The sequence below is a fragment of the Caretta caretta genome, chromosome 12 (genome assembly GCF_965140235.1).
Source record: "Caretta caretta isolate rCarCar2 chromosome 12, rCarCar1.hap1, whole genome shotgun sequence".
NCBI classification, from domain to species: domain Eukaryota; kingdom Metazoa; phylum Chordata; order Testudines; family Cheloniidae; genus Caretta; species Caretta caretta.
This window is the reverse complement of record NC_134217.1, coordinates 35,740,667-35,761,813: the sequence shown is the minus strand read 5'-3', so window position 1 is coordinate 35,761,813 and position 21,147 is coordinate 35,740,667. Positions and strand designations below refer to the sequence as shown.

Sequence of the window (21,147 nt, the reverse complement as noted above, 5' to 3'; positions counted from 1 at the left end):
CGGGGGGCGGTGAGCCTAACGCATCCCGCCGAAGAGTCTCTCTAGGAGAATCCTCTTCATCGCCCCCATGCAACACTGACGCCCTGACAGATCTCTGGCAAGATGATTATTATATTTGGGGGGGTCAGTTTCATGGGCTTCCCGCACCCTCTCGCTAAAGCTATTACATCATCGCATTGCAATCCCAGTAATGCTTTGCAGAGGGGAATGGGGGAAGGGGGGGGGTTGAAAAAAAAAAAGCCGTGGGAGGGAGGGGGTGGTAAGGAAACACCACTGTGTGGCAAAGCGGAGGGGTGTTCCTGCCCTGCTTTCTGTTTGGATGGGCAGAAATGAGTGAGCAGAGGAGGCAAGCTCCCCCTGCCAGCCCCTGAGTTGGGACCAGCAGCCCCAGTGAGGCAGAGCTCTCCGCTCCCGTAGCGAGGCAGTGAAGGGGTTAAGAGCCGCCGGGCCCGAGCATTCAGTCGGGCTCCGAGCAATACCGTGGGACTTCTCAGCGCAAAGCTCCCGCATCATTTCCTTGCGCAGGCTGCAGCTCGTCTGTTGGATCTTTACCAAAGCCTGCACGGGTCCCAGCCCTGGCCTTACAAAGGCTTCCTCTCCGCTGAGTTGTGTGGTGCTTGGAGGGAGAGGGGGGCGCGGGCACGTTCATTCATCTGAAATTCCCTCCTGACTCCAGTTCTCAAGCAAATGGCCACTAAAATCGACAAGGAGGCGTGCAGAGAAGCCTACAACCTCGTGAGGGACGATGGCACGAATATTAACTGGTAAGTTTCCGCGCCCGGTGTTCTTCGTACCCTTCTGGCACCCGCTTTCTCTGAGCCCAGCCTGTAATGAGAGGCAGCCCCGCCGCACTGCCCCGGCCAGCTGAAGGATGCGGATTTGTACATTGATCGAGCCGGTGTTTTCAATGTGCTCCCAAGTGAATTTTAAATACTGGGCAGAATTTGCTTGTCGTCTTATTAACAATGACCAGCTACATACAATACACAACTGGGATTGTATTTGTAGTCTGACCGTGCTGGAATCCCTCTAATTTACTCCAGTTTCCATTTGACTATTATTAAATGTCTTAACGCTCTTAAAGAGTCTTCCCCATACAAGCATTAATATTTTATTATTTACCTCCCTTTCCCCTTCCCAAAGGGTGACTTTTAAATATGATGGCTCTACAATAGTCCCCGGAGACCAAGGAACAGACTATGAAGAGTTTACAAGGGAATGCAAAGGTAAGGCCAGTCTCCTTGCTTGTGTAGATGACAGACGACTGCGGCTGCTCCCTGCTTAATAAAAGGAGAAAAGAATTGGAGTAAACTTGTGTAGGGTGGAATGTGTCCCTGCTTGCTTCCAGAGTTTACTGTCTCATCCTGTCCAGAATGATTGGATTTTCATACTACTACAGAGTATCATGAGCCCAATGCAGTCAAACTCTTTAATACTTCCTTTGTTTCGCCCACATATTTAAATATGTGCGGCTTTTTTTTTCTTTTGCACAATGGATGAGTTTTGAGTCCCTTCCAGTTTCCCTCTAAACGGGAGGAAACTCTTAGCTCAGATCTTATTGTTTAACCCTAACATTTAAAGGGTGAAATCTCTTAACTGAAGAGAGAGAAATACCCATTTAAGTTATTATGGCTAATACAGCCATAGTATTAAAAAAATAAATCTTTGCTTTATAGAAACCTTCCACAATAAATTATTTGAATAGCAGTAATTATGCAGTAAAAACAATAATTTAAAATCACAAAACTTAAGAACTACTAGAATGAGAAATTATATAGGAGACTTGTTTGAACAAATAGAGTGTTGAAAAGAAATTAGTTATGTGACACTGCAAAAGCAGTTGCAGTTCAAGGTTTAAATGTGGCAGCTGTGTGTTGACCTGTGTCACAGAAGTAGAGTGCTAAAGGACTGATGGAAAGTGGTAATGGAATGGTGGAAAGCCAGGAAATAGTTAACAACTACTGACATTAAGACGTGCAGTGTTTGCAAAAACTGTCTTTATTACTTTCAAACTAGCCCCATGGGGATATTTTGTATGTGTACTCCGCTTCCCCATGCTCTTGTTGGCTAAGTGTCATTTAATTCATATGGTGATGTGCCAGGCTTGAAGTATTTATTGCTAATTGTTCACGTTTAGCCTGGATTCATTTCAAAATGTTGGTCTGTAATTCTGGCAAAGCCTTCCTAGTTTATCTATCCCAGCTATGACTTTCAATTGCCTGTAATATTAATTATCTGTCTCATGGAAGATGAACAAGGTCTGTTCCTCAAGGAGTAATGTAACAGTCCCTGGCCTGCTAAAATGCTAATAACCACTGTGAAGGGGCCTCTCTGTCCAGAATGGGCCCAGTCATGGAACCAGCTAGGGTCAGGTTCTCTCACATCAAATTCAATGCCAAAACTTCCATTGAACTTAAATGCGGGAGGACTGGGACTCTAATCAGTATGTAGCTGTTGGCAGGGAAAGATATTAAATTCCCAGAGGCTAGAAATATGTGTAGTCATTGAATCAAGATGCCTTAATTGCCCTATTCAAACCGTTGCTGGAGGATGCTGTCAGGATTGCCTGGATACCTCTTAAAAGAGCAATAGTCCCCAGCTGATCTCATTTACTTTGCAGAGAAACTTAAATTCATGTAGCTCCTATCAGAAGAGTTGGATTCATGGTACCTGGAAGAGAGGACTCTCTTTTTTTTTTTTTTTCCTATCATTCTGTGACCTTATAAGAAGGTGGGTGGGAGGAGTTAGCAGGCCAAAGGAGACGCTCTAAGAGAGAGGAAAAGGTATTTGTCCTAAAAGAAAAGGAGTACTAGGGGCACCTTAGAGACTAACCAATTTATTTGAGCATAAGCTTTCGTGAGCTACAGCTCACTTCATCGGATGCTGTAGCTCACGAAAGCTTTTTCTCAAATAAATTGGTTAGTCTCTAAGGTGCCACTAGTACTCCTTTTCTTTTTGCGAATACAGACTAACACGGCTGCTACTCTGAAACCTGTCCTAAGAGAGGTGCCAGAAAAATCCATTTTGAAAGAAGGACACACGTCCAGATGGGGAAGACCAACACAGAGGTGCTGAGCTCCTGCAGCTCCCACTGACATCAGTTGTATTTCTGTGCACTCAGCTCTTCTGAAATTCAGGCCCACATTGCCTAAGAGCGGGTCAGCCACAGGGCTCTGGGTTGAACAAGGGCGATTACTAGCTGAGATTGCTGAATGCCTTCCATATTTCTCTCCCCAGCCAGTGACTAAGGCAGTCAAACTGCTTCCCAGGCTGGAACCCTTCCACACTTATTTTCTCTGCCATTTATTTTTAAAGCTTAAATCTCTTGTTTTGTCTGGCTTGACTCTAACTGCTCTGTCTGGGATGATACTGACTGTGTCTCTTCCTGACCGAGTGCTTCTTACCTGTCATCTCTTCCTTACCTGTTATCCCCTCTGTAACGAGCATCTGGAGCAGGGAGTTGGAGAGAAGAGGCTCTGTCAGAGGCAGCTGACCCCCAGAATTTGTCCCGGGCAGGCTGTAGAGCAGTAGCCACTGGAGTCATGACCTCTTGGGATCATCATCCAATTTCAGTTCCTTGCCAGCAATTTTGTGCATCAAACCCTTATTACAAGCAAGGCACTAAAAGGGACATAGACCAAAGCAGAATTCACCCCACCTCTTCTGCCAGTGAATTTCTCAGTGCAGAGCCGACCTCACTAGCCTTGCAGTTCCTCCAACCTCTTCCAGCTCTATGAAGTGCAGACTATAAAAGGGAGGTTTCATATAAAAGGTGTGGCCAGGGTAGACCTGGGCTCTTGTATTAGCCCATGCTAGGGGCTAGACAGGCCCCTCAATAGGCCTTGACTAAAACAAGGCAAGAGCAGATTAACCCTTGACAATAAAATATCTCTGAAGCACATGTGCTTGAAGCTTTAATAAACCATAGGAAGTGAAGAGGTACCGGGTATACAGACTCGGCCAAGTGTCAGACAGCTAATTCCTCCACCCACAAACTAATGGATGTTACACGAGTTGGGGAAGGAAGATATGCTAGTTTTAGTGACTCTATCTGTGCAACCAGCCTGAGCTGGACCACTAGACATCGGTCAGGAAACTGGATTGGTGCCAGCTGTGAAGACAGCGCTTTCCTTACCATCTGGAGGAAAGGTGACAACTCTTAGTACACCGTAGAGCTGGTTGGAAAACTTCCGCTGAAACAAAAATTCAATGGAAAAATGTGGATTAAAACAAATGCCAGTGGCTTCAAAGTAAACTTTTTTCCTTGTTTTGGATTCCTATTGTCTGAACAATACAGACTTGAAAGACCCTCTTTCTCCTGCCCCCCCAAAGTGCAGCTGCCTTTTGTAAAGCCTCCTATGATTAAGTGGTTGAAGATACAAGTGGGAGCTGGAATACAAAACCTCAGCTCACCAAGCGTAGGCTGAGGTACCTCAGTGCAAATTCGCTCTGCTCTGCTTACCAGGCCATCTGTTACAATATGCTCTCAAACAGAAAGCATCTGTGTCTCCTGTTTTCTCTAATGGCCATTCTTATTAAAAGCACCTTTGGTGTGGTGTGCATATTGCTTCCCTCCTGGGCATTAGATTAGAGGGAAGGCGGAGTCAGTGGGTGCTAATTCACTTGGCTCAAAGATACAGGAAGTTCTTTCGTTCACGCCCCTATGGGGTTGCTTTTTGCACTTCCTGCATTTTGCTAGGAGTTCTCAGTAGTGTTGCCTGCCGCTTAATACAGAGAGTGTCTGTCTCATAGACATCTCCATTCCGAATACCACTGGTGATCCCCGAATGTCTCTGCTGCAACCACAGCAATAGCCTCCATGAGGAAAATCAGGAAATTGTCGTGGTGTATTTTTGGTTTCTTTTAATTTGACTTAGCGTAATGCTGACAGACCCTGGTCGCCGGCGGGCAGGATCGAACCGGGGACCCCTGGAGCTTATTAGTGCATGAGCCTCTACCGCATGAACTGACTGTTAGCTAAGGCGGTAGAGCAGACTCATTTTATCTCTCTAAGTGGTCTCTGTGCCACTAGATAGGACAGAACGCCACACCTAAAGGTGTGTGGGTTACATTAGCAACTGGCAAAGATACCATGTGACCAGCCAGCTCTCCAGACACTCTGGACTGCCACTTAATAAATATATTAAAGATTAAGTGTTCAGATACAATGGTAAAGGGGATCGTATAAGTCCCATGGATCACAATTTGAGCACTGCTGCACCCAATGTATCTTGTGAGGATTTATTCCTCTGTATATTGTGGATGTACAAGTCCATTCTACCCCAGAGCTTTGCCTTTGATGGCCCTGCACACCTGTTCCTGAGCCTTCTACCAACCACGGGGTTATCTGCAGAAAAGCATAGCAGTGAAATATGCAATAAACCTCCCATTTTACCCCTTCCCCTTTATTCTGGGACACTGAAACTATGGGTGACATTTTTAAATAGGAAGAGGAAGACTGGGTGGGAAACTGACACTCACATTGGAAAAAACTCTTACTGCACATGTGTCATTTCCTTTAAGCATAGACCCAGGGCTGTTTTACTGCATTCGCGAATATCTCTGGGGTTCCCCTCCATTAAATGAGGATTTCATTCAAGGCTTTTGATCTGCTTCTTTTTCCAGAGATCGCTCTCCCTTGTGCTTCTGCCAGTGGCATGGATCCAACCAACCATGGCATGAATTTGGCATTAAACACTTCATGCCGTCAATACAGTTTTAGACAAAAAGCTGAGTTGTTGGATTCAGAGCTAGAAAGATAGATGAAGGTTTGGGGTTTTTTTACAACAGAGTAGGAAGGAAAATCTGAGTTTATTTCAAACCCTAATAATGGGGGCTGTGAATGCATGGCTGAGAAGAGTGGAGTGACCTTACCTGGGATCTTGGACTTAAAATAATCCCAGTCAGAAATACAGAGTTAAGGGTTTTGTAAATGTCAGTGATGCCAGACTAACCAATAGCTGAACTTATTTTGCTTTCCCCGATATTATTAAAGGAACAGAGTGGAACAGTCCCTATTTGCAATTTTTTTTTATGGCTACGCTGCAGTTTAATAGCGTGATGCTTACAAATTTCTCCGTCCCATTGAGAACCAAATGTTCACAACCATGACAAAAGAACTAACTTAGGCTGCTGTTAGGAAAGTTCCAGTACAGATAAATACCTGTACTGGGACAGCATGAGATGGAAGAGCTATTCATGTGTCTGTAAAGAGCAGACAAAAGGTACTGTGCAGTCCACATTCAGAGGAATTAAAACTCTTGGAATGGAATAGATACAGCATAAGGCATTTCTGGTTAGCATCAGGGGTGTGTATGCATGCACGCGGGGGGTGGGGGGGAAATGGAACCAGCCCCTAAGATAGTGTCCTAGTGCAATGCTCCCTGTATATAGGTGGATTGCAATCAGTAAGTAATAGAATTCAGTAGTTTAAAAACTTAGTCCCAAATTTTTAAAGGTGTTTTGGTGCCTAAAGATGCAGGTAGGTGCCTGGGGAGACTTAGCAATGCACCAAAGCAGCTAAGGTGCCTAACTCACTTAGGTGCTTTTTATAAATCCCAGTAGGTGTCGATTTGCATCTTTAGGCACCAAAATACCTTTGTAATTTTGGACTTTACAGGATATTGTTGAGTCTTTCTCGTGCTCATCTGAGTCCTTCCTTTGCCCGCTTTCCCCTTTAACATATATTTGAAGGGCAAACCTGTGAAAACTGATGATCCGTCCTTTATGGTAATTATTTTTGGGAATTTCACATTGACTGTGCATTCCTGGCTGCAAAGCCTTTCCCGCCCCCGCCCCCGCACTGCTGTGTAAAGCATAGCTCCTTGGAGGAGCAGTTAAAGCGGCATCTGTTTGCCAACCACTTCCTTATGGTCATCTGGAACTTTGTCTGCTTCCACCATTCCTCTGTTGAACGGGGTTAAGTCCCCTTTACACTCACTGTATTCTGGAGCCTGTCAGAGGTCTGTCTGGTCCTTGGCATCAGAGCTGCCTCAGGACTGCTCTAATTTAAACTCTGTTTCCAATACGCTCAAAAGTAGCCATAGCCTGGGTCCACTCCCAGTCCCTACGTCATCATAATAGCCTGTTTCTACACCTGTCATCTGTAGGTCTCCAAGTATTTCACAATCCCTAATGTATTTATTCTCACAATGCTTCTTTGAGGTAAGAAAATGGTATCCCCTTTTTCCAGATAGGGAACTGAGGCCCAGAGAGTCTAAGTGACTTGGCCATGGTTATACAGGAAGTCCCTGCTGGAGCAGGGAATTAAACCCAGGTCTCCCCTGTCCTAGCTAATGCTCTACCATTGGACCATCTTTCCCCTTATACTGGGAGAGAAGCCAATAGAGGGCCACTGTGACTGGTGGGGGTATTCCCCAAAGTCATTTATATCCCTTAAAGGCCCCTCAACCCCTTAATGCAACAGAAAATCAACCCCAGTATTTGTTTCAATGGGATGTATCAACTCAAGATGCTAATAATGGAACTGCATATGGATTTTTTGTGGAGGTTGTGGGAGGGGGAAGAGTCCACTGCTCACCATCTTGCAGGAGTTTGAAACTTTCTTGACTTTGGGAGGCTGCTAGGCATCACTTCCATGAAAACTTATCTGGAGTTGTGCCCTCCGTCAGGCATGTAATAACTATAAGAAACAAAGAGGTTAGCTGTGATACTGCTGGACTCTAGCTTATGCTACTGACAACCCATCTGTGAACAAGTCATGAGCACTTTGGCCTTCTTGTCTCTGGACCACATCCTGTCTGTACTGAGGCTTGAGAGCATTTTGGTATTGACTTCAGTGAGACAAGTACTTAGCCCTTTCTTCACTGATGGGTGAGCGCAAAGGAACTCTGCTGTGGCTGATGGCTCATCAGTCTCATGAGCTCATGTCCTGGACCTAAGCACACTGGATACGTGTTGGGTGGACATTAGAATGGATTATTGGCCTTGGTTATGTTTTGTCTTGTGTTTATAATAATGATGATAAACATCAGTCTTTCTTTTAAAGAAGATTATAGGGCCAAAGCCCATTGAAGTTGACTTCAGTGAGCTTTTGATAAAGTTCCAAAGGCCTAACCCTTACCAGGGACTAAGTACTGCACAGGGGCTGGGCCCTCACCAGTGTGGTGATGGGGATAGCTGTTCGAGGAGCATCTCCTCCCAGGTGACTCAGAGCATTGGTGTCTGCATATTGAGGTTTAAGGGGTGAAGAACTGCAACCAGAGCCAGGTGTTCAAAAGAGAAAGCAGATGTTGGGCTTTTTCCCCCTGCCAAACTGGGCCCATGTCCCTTCCTTCCCCAGTGTCTCCTACACAGTCATGCTTCTCTTAGACAGCCTCAGTTCTGATAGTTTCCTTATAATAAAAATTTAAAATGTCAGCTTGAACAGTCTTTCTTCCTGTTTGGTTAACCTTAGCTTAACATTCTAGCTTGCATCACGGAGGGTCAAGAGGGGACAGAGTTTGCGTCATGTTAGCAGGAAACCAAGTGGTCTGACACTAAACAACTAGAGGGCCCATGATCTTTACCATGTGGCTCATTTTTTCTTACAGCTTACTCATGACAGGCAGTAGATATCAGTTAACACTGACCAGGCATCTGGCACAAAATGGGTATCCAAGGCCATGAGATGGCGACTTCTGAGTTTGCAGTTTAATGCTAAATAATGTTCATATGCAACCCAATGTTCGTTGGGACTAGAACCAGTATCTAGCTGCAAGAGTACTCAAAATTGGCACCGTGCAAACTAAACTCCCTTTAGTTTCAATGCAAGACAGCCATACTGTTACTTAGGATTATATACACAATTCTTCCCCCAAAGGTTTCTAAAACATTTGCAGATGTATCTTGTTATGCATGCAAAGAGCTGCATCCCAGAAAAGTGGTATATCACTGGAATTAACCTCCTACATATTGTCATGTTTGGGAGCTTCATTTTATTTTCTCCCAGTGTACTTGGGTTGCTATGGTAGGAAAAGTGGTGAGCTTTTTCTAGTTTTGTGGTTTTGGGGTGTTTTTTTTTTTTTTTTTACCCTCAGCAAATTAATCCAAATACAAAATATGTACATCAAATGAGTATCATTTAAGGGGGCGGGAGCTACAATTCTTGCTTCCTGTTTGGAGTAGAGGGGAAAACTCTGGTGTCCCAAAATGTTGGCAAGTATTTGTCAGTGGTAGGCTTTGTGGAAAACACACAGTGGTTGTAGCTCAACAGTTCACACCATCTGAGGATCTTGCCCCATAATATTCACAGCCTGAAGAGCAGAACTTGAGTTGTACAGTTCTCATTAATATCCTACGTGGCCATATCCGTTAACAGTATGTTAAAAATACGTCCTTGGAGATTTTTAAAGGTGGTTTTAATTAGCTATAAAAGTGGAGTAGATTTCCTCAGAGCATTTAGAAGAAAAAATTCCTCAGTTAAGAGCAGCTTTCGTTCCTTTTAAACTCTCTCCTCGCCCTTTTTACTTGGTGCAACCACGGGAATATACTCACATTGTGTTGTTGTGGTAAAATGTAGTAAGATGGTATGGCTGCTACAAAAAGTATAGGAAAAGGAACCTGTTCATCCAAGATTCAACTGAACACATAATGAAGAATTTTAACTTTCTCCACACATGCCTCTTTCTTTGAGGATATTAAGTAAGCCAATGTTTTCCAAGTAAAATATGAATAAAGCCAGATGGAAAGCAATAAGAACCAGGATACTTTTGAGGAAATCTGCCACGTTTTCTCTATAACTAGCTCTGTAGGGGCAAGGTATTCATAACACATGGTATGTAAGGACAAAGCGTTCTGTCAGACTTTTCCTTGCAGTCCCTAGGTACAGTAATACTGGGTGAGTAAAGCTAGCAGTGGTGACCTTATCTAAGAATATGATTGGTTTTGCCAATTTGTTTGAGCAATGGGACTAATGTTATACCTTTCTTGATTCTAGTCAGTGTGAAATGTTGCAGCTTTGTAGTCTGGTGGGGAAACTTTTGATTCAATTGTATTAAAATACTTGGGTGGATCAGAATAGGTCCTGTCATCAAGCAAAACCACTGGCAGGGTGGGGAGAGGGAAACACTACCTACTGATAAACAAGGAGCAAACACCTGTTACTGTTAAGGTGTTCATTGTATTATTACTTCATTATTTACGTAGCATCTACCCCACCCTTGGCATGTACAACTGCAAACATCAACGTCCATCTTCTAAAGCCAGTTTAAAGTGTTCTTGGAGAGGCAGAGGAGGAAATTAAAGTGTCTTGGGCTTTTTCAGTTGGGGAGGGGGAGAGGACCAGAGTTCACTAAGGCACTGACTACTTCTATATAAGACCAGCCATACTGCATCAGAGCACTGGTCCATCCAGCCCAGTATCCGGTCTCCTGACCATGGCCAGTGGCATACACTTCAGAGGGAATGAACAGACCAGCACAATTTCAAGTGATCCTTCCCCCTGTTGTCCAGTCCCAGCTTCTGGCAATTGGAGGTTTAGGGACACCTGGGGCATGGGGCTGTATCCCTGACCATCTTGGCTAATAGCTAGTGATAGGTCTATCACCCACGAATTTATCTAATTCTTTTTGAAACCAGTTACACTTTTGGCCTTCACAACATCTCCTGGCAATGAGTTCCACAGGTTGACCGTGCATTGTGTGAAGTACTGTTCCCTTTTGTTTGCTCTAATGCAGAGAAACAATTTGGCAGGATAGCACTGGTTAACTCTGGAAGAGGAAATCCGTGAATATACAGGAACTTAAGCTTGGATCCTGTTTCACTGAATTTGTCACTGTGAACATGCTTCAGACTATTTGTGAAACTCAGCCAGTTCTGCTCGGGGATTCTGACTGCTCTCTCTGAACTCTGCCAGAAAGATCTGCTTCTCTTGTTGGTGAACTGTTAGCAATTATACCAGCTGTTTCTTTTCTGTCTAACCTTTGCACTTGTTAAACACAATGGGTATGTCTACGCAGCAATTAAACACCCACGGCTGGCTTGGGTCAGCTGGCTTGCACTGCAGGGCTGTAAAACTGCAGTGTGGACGTCCAGGCTAGGACTGGAGTCTGGGCTCTCGAACCCTGTGAGCGGGGGGAGGGTCCTGTCTGAGCCCACAGCAGCTGATGTGCACCAGCTGTGGGTGTTCAATTGCTGTGTAGACCTACCCAGAGGTGGATTATCTCCTGGGGCCCTGGGCCACAGCAAGTGAGAGGGCCCAGGCATCGGAACCGTGGCCCCACCCCATCTCTTCCGCCTGCAGCCCTGCGCCTATTCTGACCATGGTCCTGCCCCATTCCACCTCCTCCACTGCGGCCCCAAGGGGCCGCAGCAGGGAGTGAGAGCTCCTCCAGTCTGGGGGCCTCAGCTGGGGTCCAGATGCTCGGGCTTCCCCCGCCTGCCTGGCACTTCTGCTGGGGGGTCGGGGCGCTGGGGTTTCCCCTGCCCGCCCCACAGCTTCAGGACTCTGGGCTTTCGCTGCCCCATGGCGGATTTCTGCTGGGGAGCCCATTTTTCTGCGGGCCCCCAATTGGCCAGGGCCCCTGGGCATGGGCCCCATTGGATAATCTGCCACTGGACATACCTATGAAGACGTAATATGATATAACAATTGGTGTACTAACAGGCTAGTGAGTTGCCTAGTGGGTCATAACTCCACTTTGAGTTGCATTTTGTTAGCTTCAGCATTCATATTAACACAGCTGCTTTCAGAGAGAGATTAAGCGCCTTTCCTTCTGCTGTTCTTCCACTGAGAATCAAGATTGCCCCAGCATCTGTGGCTCTGTGGGTCACAGGTCAAACTGAAGTTCACTCTGTCAGATGGCTTGACTCTTCTTCAAAATGGACCAAGCTTTGTAGGCTCCTCTAGGAACAGGTGCTTAGCAAAATGTGGCTCCCTGTGTCTGTGCCTCATATGAAGTAGAGTTGATATTCACAGTCTGATCTATGTCTGACGAAGCAGGGTTTGTTTTAGTTTTTGGTTTGGTTTTGGGTGGTTTTGTTTTGTTTTTTCAATAGTCTCCGTCAAGCCTATATTGAAAGTCACAATGGGGGGTTTGTGCTCACTCTTCACCATAATGTTTATTGTCCATTTCTCCCCACTCTCCACACGCCCTCTTAGGCTTAATCTGTTATTGACTTGAAGATGATTTTCTGGCTGGAATTGGAATTTCTTACTACAGCTTCATCATACCAGCCAGAAATAAAGCCTCTTGAAGAGGCAGGGAAACTCTGCTTGCACATAGTTCTCATAGACATGGCTCTTCTGGTTTGGGTCCTCTTTCAGAAGAGCCAATCAAACTCTTTGGAATGAAAAATATTTTGCTAGAAATTTTGTTTTTTCAAATTCCAAAATTTCCAACATTTGTGGGCATTTCTTTCTTTTTTTTTTTTTTCTATTTTGACAAAACTGGAAAACAACGTTTTTGTTCTTTCTCTTCCCCGTAACTCTGCACTTGCTCAGTGGCAATGTACAAAACATGGAGATGAAAAAGGAAAACTAAAGAAATTAAACCTTTATGGGGGAAAATGTGGTAAGAATGTTTTTGCAAAAAATATTGAATAAACCAAAAATTTTTCCTTTTCTGACTCTGACTTTATCAACAAAGAAGTTTCCATGTTTCCAACCAGCTCTAGCTTTGAGGTGACATTTGTTGGCTTTCAAAGGCTTCTTGTGGTGTTTTCTGTGGAGCAGGGGCAGGGGAAATGGTACAGAGCCTTTTACGTTTCTATGGGGCTCCTTTTGTGATGCAATATGTATGGTATACAGAGAAATTTTATTATGGATCTAGATGAGGATGGTGTGAATTAGCATCCTGGATGTCTCACATGGTGGTAGTTGGGACAGCATAGGAATAAAACATGCTGAATTGGTTACAGTAAACTTAAGTTGGACCAAGTGTAATGGGCTCCTTTTCCAAAAAGCAAGTGCTCTGATTCATAGTTCTTTTATGTGTCATCTTGTTGCACTAAAAGGACACCAAGTGACCTATTAAATCGATGGAGCAGCTGTGATAGGTATATTCTGTGCTCCCTTGACTGTCCATCTGCTCTGCTTCTCTGGAAGATCAGGGCTGATGTAGGTTTCAGTATCTTGTGCACTCACAAGAAAAGACTGGAAGGGGGTGGCACTATGTATGTGCCTGTGATTGCAAATGCACCCAACAGCTTGGGTTGGTGAATCACCCTGCAGAGAAGGAACACAGAATCTGTCAGACTCCAGAGATGAGATGCTTGTATGCAGATGGTCACTAAATAAATAACCTTAGTTTGGCCTAACAGAGCAGAAGCCAGGCCCTGAAACAAGGATTATGGTGATCTTAAAATCAAAGGGCCTGATGTTCCTGCTCTCTTCTGTCGGTGGAGGGGAATGAAAGAAGGCACATCCTGGAAATGGATGCAGAAATGCCTTTGCTGCTGGCTATCCCTTCTTAGTGGCTGTGTGCATTGAGTGAGTCACAGGTGGTGGTGGGAAGTTAGCTGGATGGGGGTGGAGCACCCATGCCCTGTGGCATGCTCCCTTCCTGACTCAGTGGACCTTCATGAGGAACTCCCAGGGATCGCTAATACAACAAAACTACGCCTCAGTGGCCCTGTTGTGCTGCTACAGGGGTTTATGCCTGGGCAGTATGACACGCTGCTGTGGAGAGGAGAGCAAGCCGTCCTAGATTCCAGGATGGATCCATACGCATGGTGTCCATTTTCCCCATACATCGCAGGCTCCGAAGGTCGTGCCCATTCTTTCAGGCTGCAAACCCCTTCCCCCTTGGGCAGAGACCATGTGCATACCAATCCTTTCAATCGGGAGTTAGGGAAGGTTCTAGAACAGGGTGTTCTCAAATTGGGAGTCGGGACCACTCGGGGTTGTGAGGTTATTACATGGGGGCGGGGGGGGGGGTCGCAAGCTGTCAACCTCCACCCCAAACCCCGCTTTGCCTCTAGCATTTATAATTGTGTTTATAAATTAAAAACCCTTTTTTATATATCTAAGGGGGGGTCGCACTCAGAGACTTGCTATGTGAAAGGGGTCACCAGTTAAAATTTTGAGAGCCACTGTTCTAGAAGCTCTCCAGGGAAGCAGAGAGATTTCTCGCGTGATTTCCACACCTCCTTCTCCTCCCCCCACCCCAACTACCCCCATGAGTCTTGCAATACTCATGGTGTGTCTTCTCCGAGCCCCAGCATCTGGAATTGAGAGTTGCAGCTGTAATTAATAAAGAAAATTAAATTTCTAGTCTTTGTGGCTGCAGAGAAAAGCTGGAGAACGTGACGCCTAAAAGCTCTCAAACGAGAAGGTAAAAATGGACTCAATTTACTGTTTAGAAATCATGATTTTTAACCCAGTTGTGACTTTTGGGTGGCCTGACTGTTCATTTTTGAACACTTGTTTGCCTTTTTCCAGAAAAAGGGCCTTGTTCCATATCGTGGGGAGAAGTATCTCTTTCTGTGATTCTTTGCCATGGCCAAGTGAAGGAGCGGAGGAAACAAAGGCATTTCTATGAGACGCCTTTTGAAGTTCTTCGCCTCCTGTGGGTTTTTCAGCAGGAGGGAGTGATCTGTCTGCAGGTCATGCAGATCACACACTTAACTGGAACATCCACAGGTCTCTGACTTCTTGGATTACTCTCAACGGGGCAGCGACTTTGTAGATTAGCCTAATTTGTTATGTGGATCTGCAGGAGTCTCGGGGACAGTAGGGAAGAGTAATAAAGAGTTTGAGAGCTCTCAGTCAAGAGCACTGGTGGTCTAAAGGTATCCAGCACACGCTTTTCAACATGAGGTACTGTGATAGGGCACAAGGGTAATCGCTAACCCAGACCTTAAAGGATTTATGCAGCCACCAATTAACCCTGACCCATTAATGGGAGCAGGAGAAATATGAAGGGTTGCCTGGGAACATCTCCGTGCGAGTTGGAGCCCTGTCCATAGGTCTGTGTGTGGAGGCTGGTGGTTGTAGTTGCCATTTTTGTCTTGTTTCGGCCATGTGTTTTGTTGTTCTGTTTGGACTCTTTATAACTCCCCCCTGGGAAGAAGAGATCACAACTGACTGAAGGCTGCCTAACTGTCTTATTTTGTGGGCTGGGAAACCGATGCGTCTAGCCCTCAGCAACTACTGGTCTTGGTTTTTGTTCAGTGAGCTGTTTTCTTGGTCTATATGGTATGGTTCTTTTGGTTGCTGTGCAGTTCTGTTACATAACTTGTGGTCTTGACTAGTCTTTCTCATTGCTTATCCAATCAGGCTTGGGAGTGCATCTGGTCTTAGGTCTCCTCTCCTGCAAACTGCCTTGCACAGGTGGATTCCTACCTTCGCAGAGCAGCTTGTGGCATAGGGGCCAGTGATCAATGTCTTCCCTTTCCTGCATGCTGAAGACTAAATGCATCATCCAGGTCAGCTGCGTAGACCTGAAAGACCTGGCCAACTGTGAGTGTGTTCCTCACTTCCAAACTTAACAACATAGCAGCTGGCATGGTACAGCTGTGCCAGCCAGGGAACTCCTAGGCCGTGAGAGTGCAATAGCAAAAGGTAGATCCAATATGGGAAGATGCACACATCTCCTCTATTCTAACAGCGTTTACATTTGTATAAGTGTTAGTCGATTCCGATCATCGCCAGGTGGTCCCCTGATCTGAATTACCAAGACATTCTTTAGTGAGGTAATATTTTGGTCTCCCGTCTAATGATTTCTCCTCTTTTTGTTTCTTTGTTTTCAAAGATGATATCAGGTTGTTTGGATTTGTCCGATTTACCACTGGGGATGCCATGAGCAAGCGAGTCAAGTTTGCCCTCATCACGTGGATCGGGGAGAGCGTTAGCGGCCTGCAGAGAGCCAAAACTGGGACTGACAAGACTCTGGTCAAAGAAGTAGTGCAGGTAACACCACCTTTCTGCCCTGCTTCTAGCCTTTGAGAGCATGGGGTGGGGGAGGGAAACTGGCTCATCCTTAGAAAACTCTTCTGTTTCTAAAGCTTTAACTTTTCACCCTCCTTACTGTCACCAAGACCCAATCTGCCCTTCGCGTGCTGCGTTAAAATGAGCGCCTTTTGGACTGTCAGCTGCCACCAAAGCTTGTGGCTGTACGGAGAGCAAGAAAAGTACACAATCCGGTCCTCGCCTGGGTAAATATCTCTTAGCCCCTGTTCCTTCTCTGCCTGATATAAGAACCACTTAGGGTTAGTCTACACTGGCAAGGCCAAAGCACAGCCGCGGCCGCGCTTTAACATGCCTTGTGTGGTCGCGGCGCTGGGAGAGCGCCCTTAAAAAGCCGCTTCCACGAGGGGCGTAGCCCCCAGCGCTGGTGCGCGGTCTGCACGGGAAGCTTGTTTTTACACATCTCTGAAAGTTGCAGCGCTGTAAATTGCCAGTGTAGACAAGCCCTTAATATTGAGGCATGTATAGCAGTGCGCTGGTAGTTATATTGGATAAAGGTGTTAAGGAAATACACTACCACGCTTATCGGTGGTTTTTATTTTAGACCGTCAGAAGGCTCCAGGTTATCCCACTGTGCAGAGACAATAGACTGCAAGGCTGGGCTTGCAGTCGGTATTAATTAACTAACCACTTTTAATAGTTAACTAGATTTGAATAGTTTCCTGTTTGGGATTGGGTGTAACAGGAACATGGAGATGTGTGTACTAAGCACACATCTCGGAAAGTTTCCCCAGTGGAATTTGTCTGTCCAAGCACAAAGTGTAATTTAACCATTTAGAGCATGCGTAGGGCATTCTGATGCAGCATTGTGTTCCCACAAAATTCAAGTTCAATGGACCTTAGTAGACTTAAATCGAGGAGGAGGGGAACTTCAGCTGTTAGCATTCCACAATGCAGTTTTCTGTGAATAAAATATCCGATCCTCTCTTCTAAAATAGAAGCGTAGAGGACACTAGTTTAGGAGTTAGGAGACTGGGGTTCTATTCCTGGCTCTTCCAGTTGCCTGCAGAGTAACCTTGGGCAACTCATGTCCCTGCTCCATGCCTCAGTTTCCCTATCTGTAAAATGGGAATAATGATACTGACCCCCTTAGTAAAGGGCTTTGAAATCTATTGCTGAAAGCACTGTCAGAACTAGGTGTTAAAACAGTCTTAGAGTTTAAGGCAAGAAGGGACCACCAAAATGTTCCTATCGCTGTTGTAAGCAAGGGATACTAGCCAACAGCAGCACAACTATGACTGACTAGATTTACAGTTCAGCATATGCTTCCTCTGAAGAAATGTTTATGGTGGGACCCATTTGATAAACAAGTTCCCTAAATGTACTGCTTCCTTCTGGTGCCTGAGAATATCCTTTCTCGTTGAGCTGTCAGAACAGGCTGAATATTGAAAATCATAGAGGAGATTGGAAGGAACCTCAACAGGTCATCTAGTCCAGTCCTCTGCACTCAGGGCAGAACTAAGTAATAACTAGACCATTCCTGACAGGTGTTTGTCCAACCTGTTCTTAAAAGCCTCCAATGGCTGAGATTCCACAACTTCCCTAAGCAATTTGTTCCAGGGCTTAACTACCCTGACAGTTAGGAAGTTTTTTAGCTAGAAGATCAAGGCTTTACTTCAAAGCCAAGAGTGGTTAACACTCAATAGCCTATTAAATCAAATAGGCTATTAAACAGGCAACCACTCAAGTTTCAAATGACATGTAACAGGAAGTTATGGACTATTGTATGGGTCAGTTGTCCACATTATAATTTTTCCTAATGTCCAATCTAAACTGCCCTTGCTGTAATTTAAGCCCATTGCTTATTGTCCTATCCTCGGAGGTTAACAAAAACAGTTTTTCCTCCTCCTCCTTAGTATTTGTCTACATTAAGAAATCTCTTTCAGAGGGGAGTGTGCAGGATGAAAATGAAGGTCCCTTAAATGTACAGTTTAATGTTTGTTTTAATGATTTTAGCCTAAAATAATTCAAAAATGTGACATTCAAACTCCTTCCTAGGAAATACCCATTTATGCCACCCCTCCCAACATGGAAACTACACTTAAGGATTCATGCTGAAACGGAAGATTTACCACTATACATGGTAGTGATGAAGCAAAGCTTTATTAATATGAAGTAGCTGAAACTGTATAATTTGTAGTTGAAGCAGAAATTATATAATGCTGACAACTGACCTATACAACAATCTGTAACTTCCTGTTACATGTCATTTGAAACTTGAGTGGTTGCTTGTTTAATAGCTTATTTGATTTGATAGGCTATTGGCATGTTAACCACTCTTGGCTTTGACATAAAGCCTTAAGCTTCTAGCTAATCAATATATACCCAGTAAAATCTCTGAACCTGAAATATTAACACTATGGAAATTTGTGCTATAAACCAACGTTATTGGGCAAATCCATCTCTTTTGAGATCATCCCCGAAGTATCTCCAAATATATTGACAATTCTCATCCACCTTCTTAAGCAAACTATTTCAAGGGGTCACTTAAGGCAATTTGAACTGTAGTTTTGTGCTCTTCTTCCCCCCCCCCCCCCCCCGTGGAAGTCATAACTGAATGCCAAAGAATGTAACCCATATCATGGGGGGCGTGTGGGTATGTTCCATTGAATTGATGCATAATGCCAAACAGGCATGTATACATAGGCTTAACTTTGAGATAAACCCCACAGAATCCACAGTGACCTGGAGAAGTAGCCAACTGCAGGACCAAAGGATGCAAGACAGAGGCATAATGAATGGTATCCCCCAGGTGGATAATCAAGTTGTTAGAGGGCTTTCCCTTCACCCTCCCACTTCCATGGTTTTTGTCACGCAGACAGCAAGCAGCAAAAGACCAGAAATCCGAAGCGCAGACAAAGCGATGTTTATTGGGGTTAGTTTCCAAGCAAGCATATTCCAAAGCCCTTCACGCCAGTCAGGCTTAACTCTATAAACTGATAGTCTGTTCCCAGCTCTAATGCCGCAGAGCCTTGCTTTTGTCCCTGTTCTCCATTCCCCTCAAGTAGTCCAGTACGATGGCAATGAGGACCACTAAAGGCATGTCTACATTGCAGTATAAACCTGGGCTCAGACTCAGGTTTGAACCCAACCCCCCACTTCTGTCCACACATGAATCTAGCTGGCTTAGATCACCAGGCACTCAGGACCCACCCATCTGGTGGGTCTGAGCCCAAGTCCCACTGAGACTTGGGTCCAACCTCTGTCATTTTGCAGTGTGGACACAGCTTGATCTGCAGACCCAAGGCAAAAAGTCTGCATAGTGCAGCGATGGACATATTAGCATGGCTGTGAGACCCAGGTCCAGCAATTGTAAGCCCAGATTTACAGTGTAGTGTGGATGCTCAAGCACTGGCTTGTACACACCAAATCCACAAGCCCGGATCCCACACACCCAGGTTTACAGTTCAGTGTACACATACCCTAAGTACCGAGACACAAAGAATCCCATGCACCCACTTCTCAGTGCTAAGCTACATCCTAGCCTATGAAATAACTCAGTTTTATAGTTGTTTTGCAAACTACCTTTTTTATGTTTCTAGATAAATGTGGCTGATTTCCATTGAATGGTTCAGCTACCTGTAGATGTGGACACATTTTTCCCCTCCTCCCTCTTTCAATATCTGTGATATAGCCAGAGAAAGAAGGGCGAAAAGGACATTAACGCGGCAAGATTTTTTGTTTTGTTTTTTAAACACAACATACTGATGCTTATTTTCAACTGTTGGGACAATGAATGGACAAACTTCCAGCATGCAATACAAAGCTCTAAGAAATATGGAACTAAATATCTTGCGAACAAGGGGCCACGCTTTGCTGCTAGTTTCATTGATGCAAATCCAGTGTCAACCCGATTGATTTAAGCTCTAGTGGAATGCAAGCAGAAATATTAAAATCTATTTATTTTGGGTTTTTTTGCCAAGAAAGCACAGGTTTTACACAGTTTTGGTTCATTGGGTGGGGTAACAGGAGCTCTAGATAGAGAAATAATATTAAAAAAAACCCAGCTGTGTGAGCTTCTCACTATTTTGTGGCCTCTCTTGCAGCCCAGCCCTTATGTTCACTGAGTTGTGTATTCTACCCATACTTAACATAGGGATGCCTTCAGAATTAGCAGTATGGCACAAGGTGTTTTTTGTATGGCAGATAACAGCTTTGAGCTTTAAATGATAAGAACAAGTCTCTGGGTTTCAAACAGTCCGTGGACCCTGGAGTAAAACGTTAAGGGCACTTGCTGTGGTATAATATTTGTGACAGTCCACCTTTCTCTCTTTAAGACCCAAGTTCCAATGAGAAGGAGTCCTGCTTGGGTATTCTCTGATAGGTTGCAGGGGGGTTAGACGAGATGACCCTGGCCGTACCTTCTAATCCTATGATTAACAGAGGCATAGCATGCAAGTCATGAGAGGTGATATAGTACTGCTCTACTCAGTGCTGGTTAGCCCTCAGCTGGAGTACTATGTCCAATTTTGGTAACCAATATATAGAAAGGATGTAGAGAAACTGGAAAGGATCCAGAGGCGAGCGACAAAGATGATCCAAGGGATGGAATGTAAGCCATATGAGCAAAAGCTGAAGGAACTGGATATGTTTAGTTTGGAAAAGAGGAGATTGAGGGGACATGATAGAGGTCTTCAAATACTTGAAATGCCGCCATAAAAAAGATGGAGAAAAGTTGTTCTCTTTTGCCACAGAGGGCAGGACAAGAGGCAATGGGTTCAAACTACAGCATAGCAGATTTCAATCTCTGGAAAAACTCCCTAACTGTAAGAACAGGAGGACAATGGAACAGACTTCTTGGGAGGTTTTCAAGAGGAGGCTGGATTGCCATCTGTCTTGGATACTTTAGATACAACACATCCTGCATCTTGGCAGGGGGTTAGACTAGATGACCATTGCGGTCCCTTCTAACTCTATGGTTCTATGATACACTGTAGACGCATTTACAAGCGGGCTGAGCACTGTTCAAAAGCTGAACAAATGCCAATAGGCGCTGTACTTCTGCCGAGATCCTGAAAGCTAGTGGAACCCAGCTCGAGGTGATACTTCAAGAATTGTAAAATTACTGGGCCAGATCCTCAGCTGGTGTAAATCAGTGCAGTTGCATTGACTTCAGTGGAGCTGAATTCCCTTATCTTAAACTATGGCAAAAGGTCCAGACACTCTGTGCTTATTTATACCGGAAGAGTTCAAGTAAACCTTGGGTGGGTCCCTTGTCAGGCTATTCAATTTCCACCCCT

General features: G+C 44.8%; 1 protein-coding gene across 1 annotated transcript in view; it reads left to right on the top strand.

Moving 5' to 3' along the window:
* The window catches only part of COTL1 (coactosin like F-actin binding protein 1), a 32,722-nt gene that overhangs the window by 191 nt on the left and 11,384 nt on the right, over positions 1-21,147 (top strand). The window contains exons 2-4 of the mRNA XM_048816449.2: positions 677-764; positions 1,144-1,226; positions 15,693-15,850. Coding sequence (XP_048672406.1) covers positions 688-764; positions 1,144-1,226; positions 15,693-15,850 — 318 coding nt within the window. The 5' untranslated portion in view covers positions 677-687. The remainder of the gene's footprint in view (positions 1-676; positions 765-1,143; positions 1,227-15,692; positions 15,851-21,147) is intronic.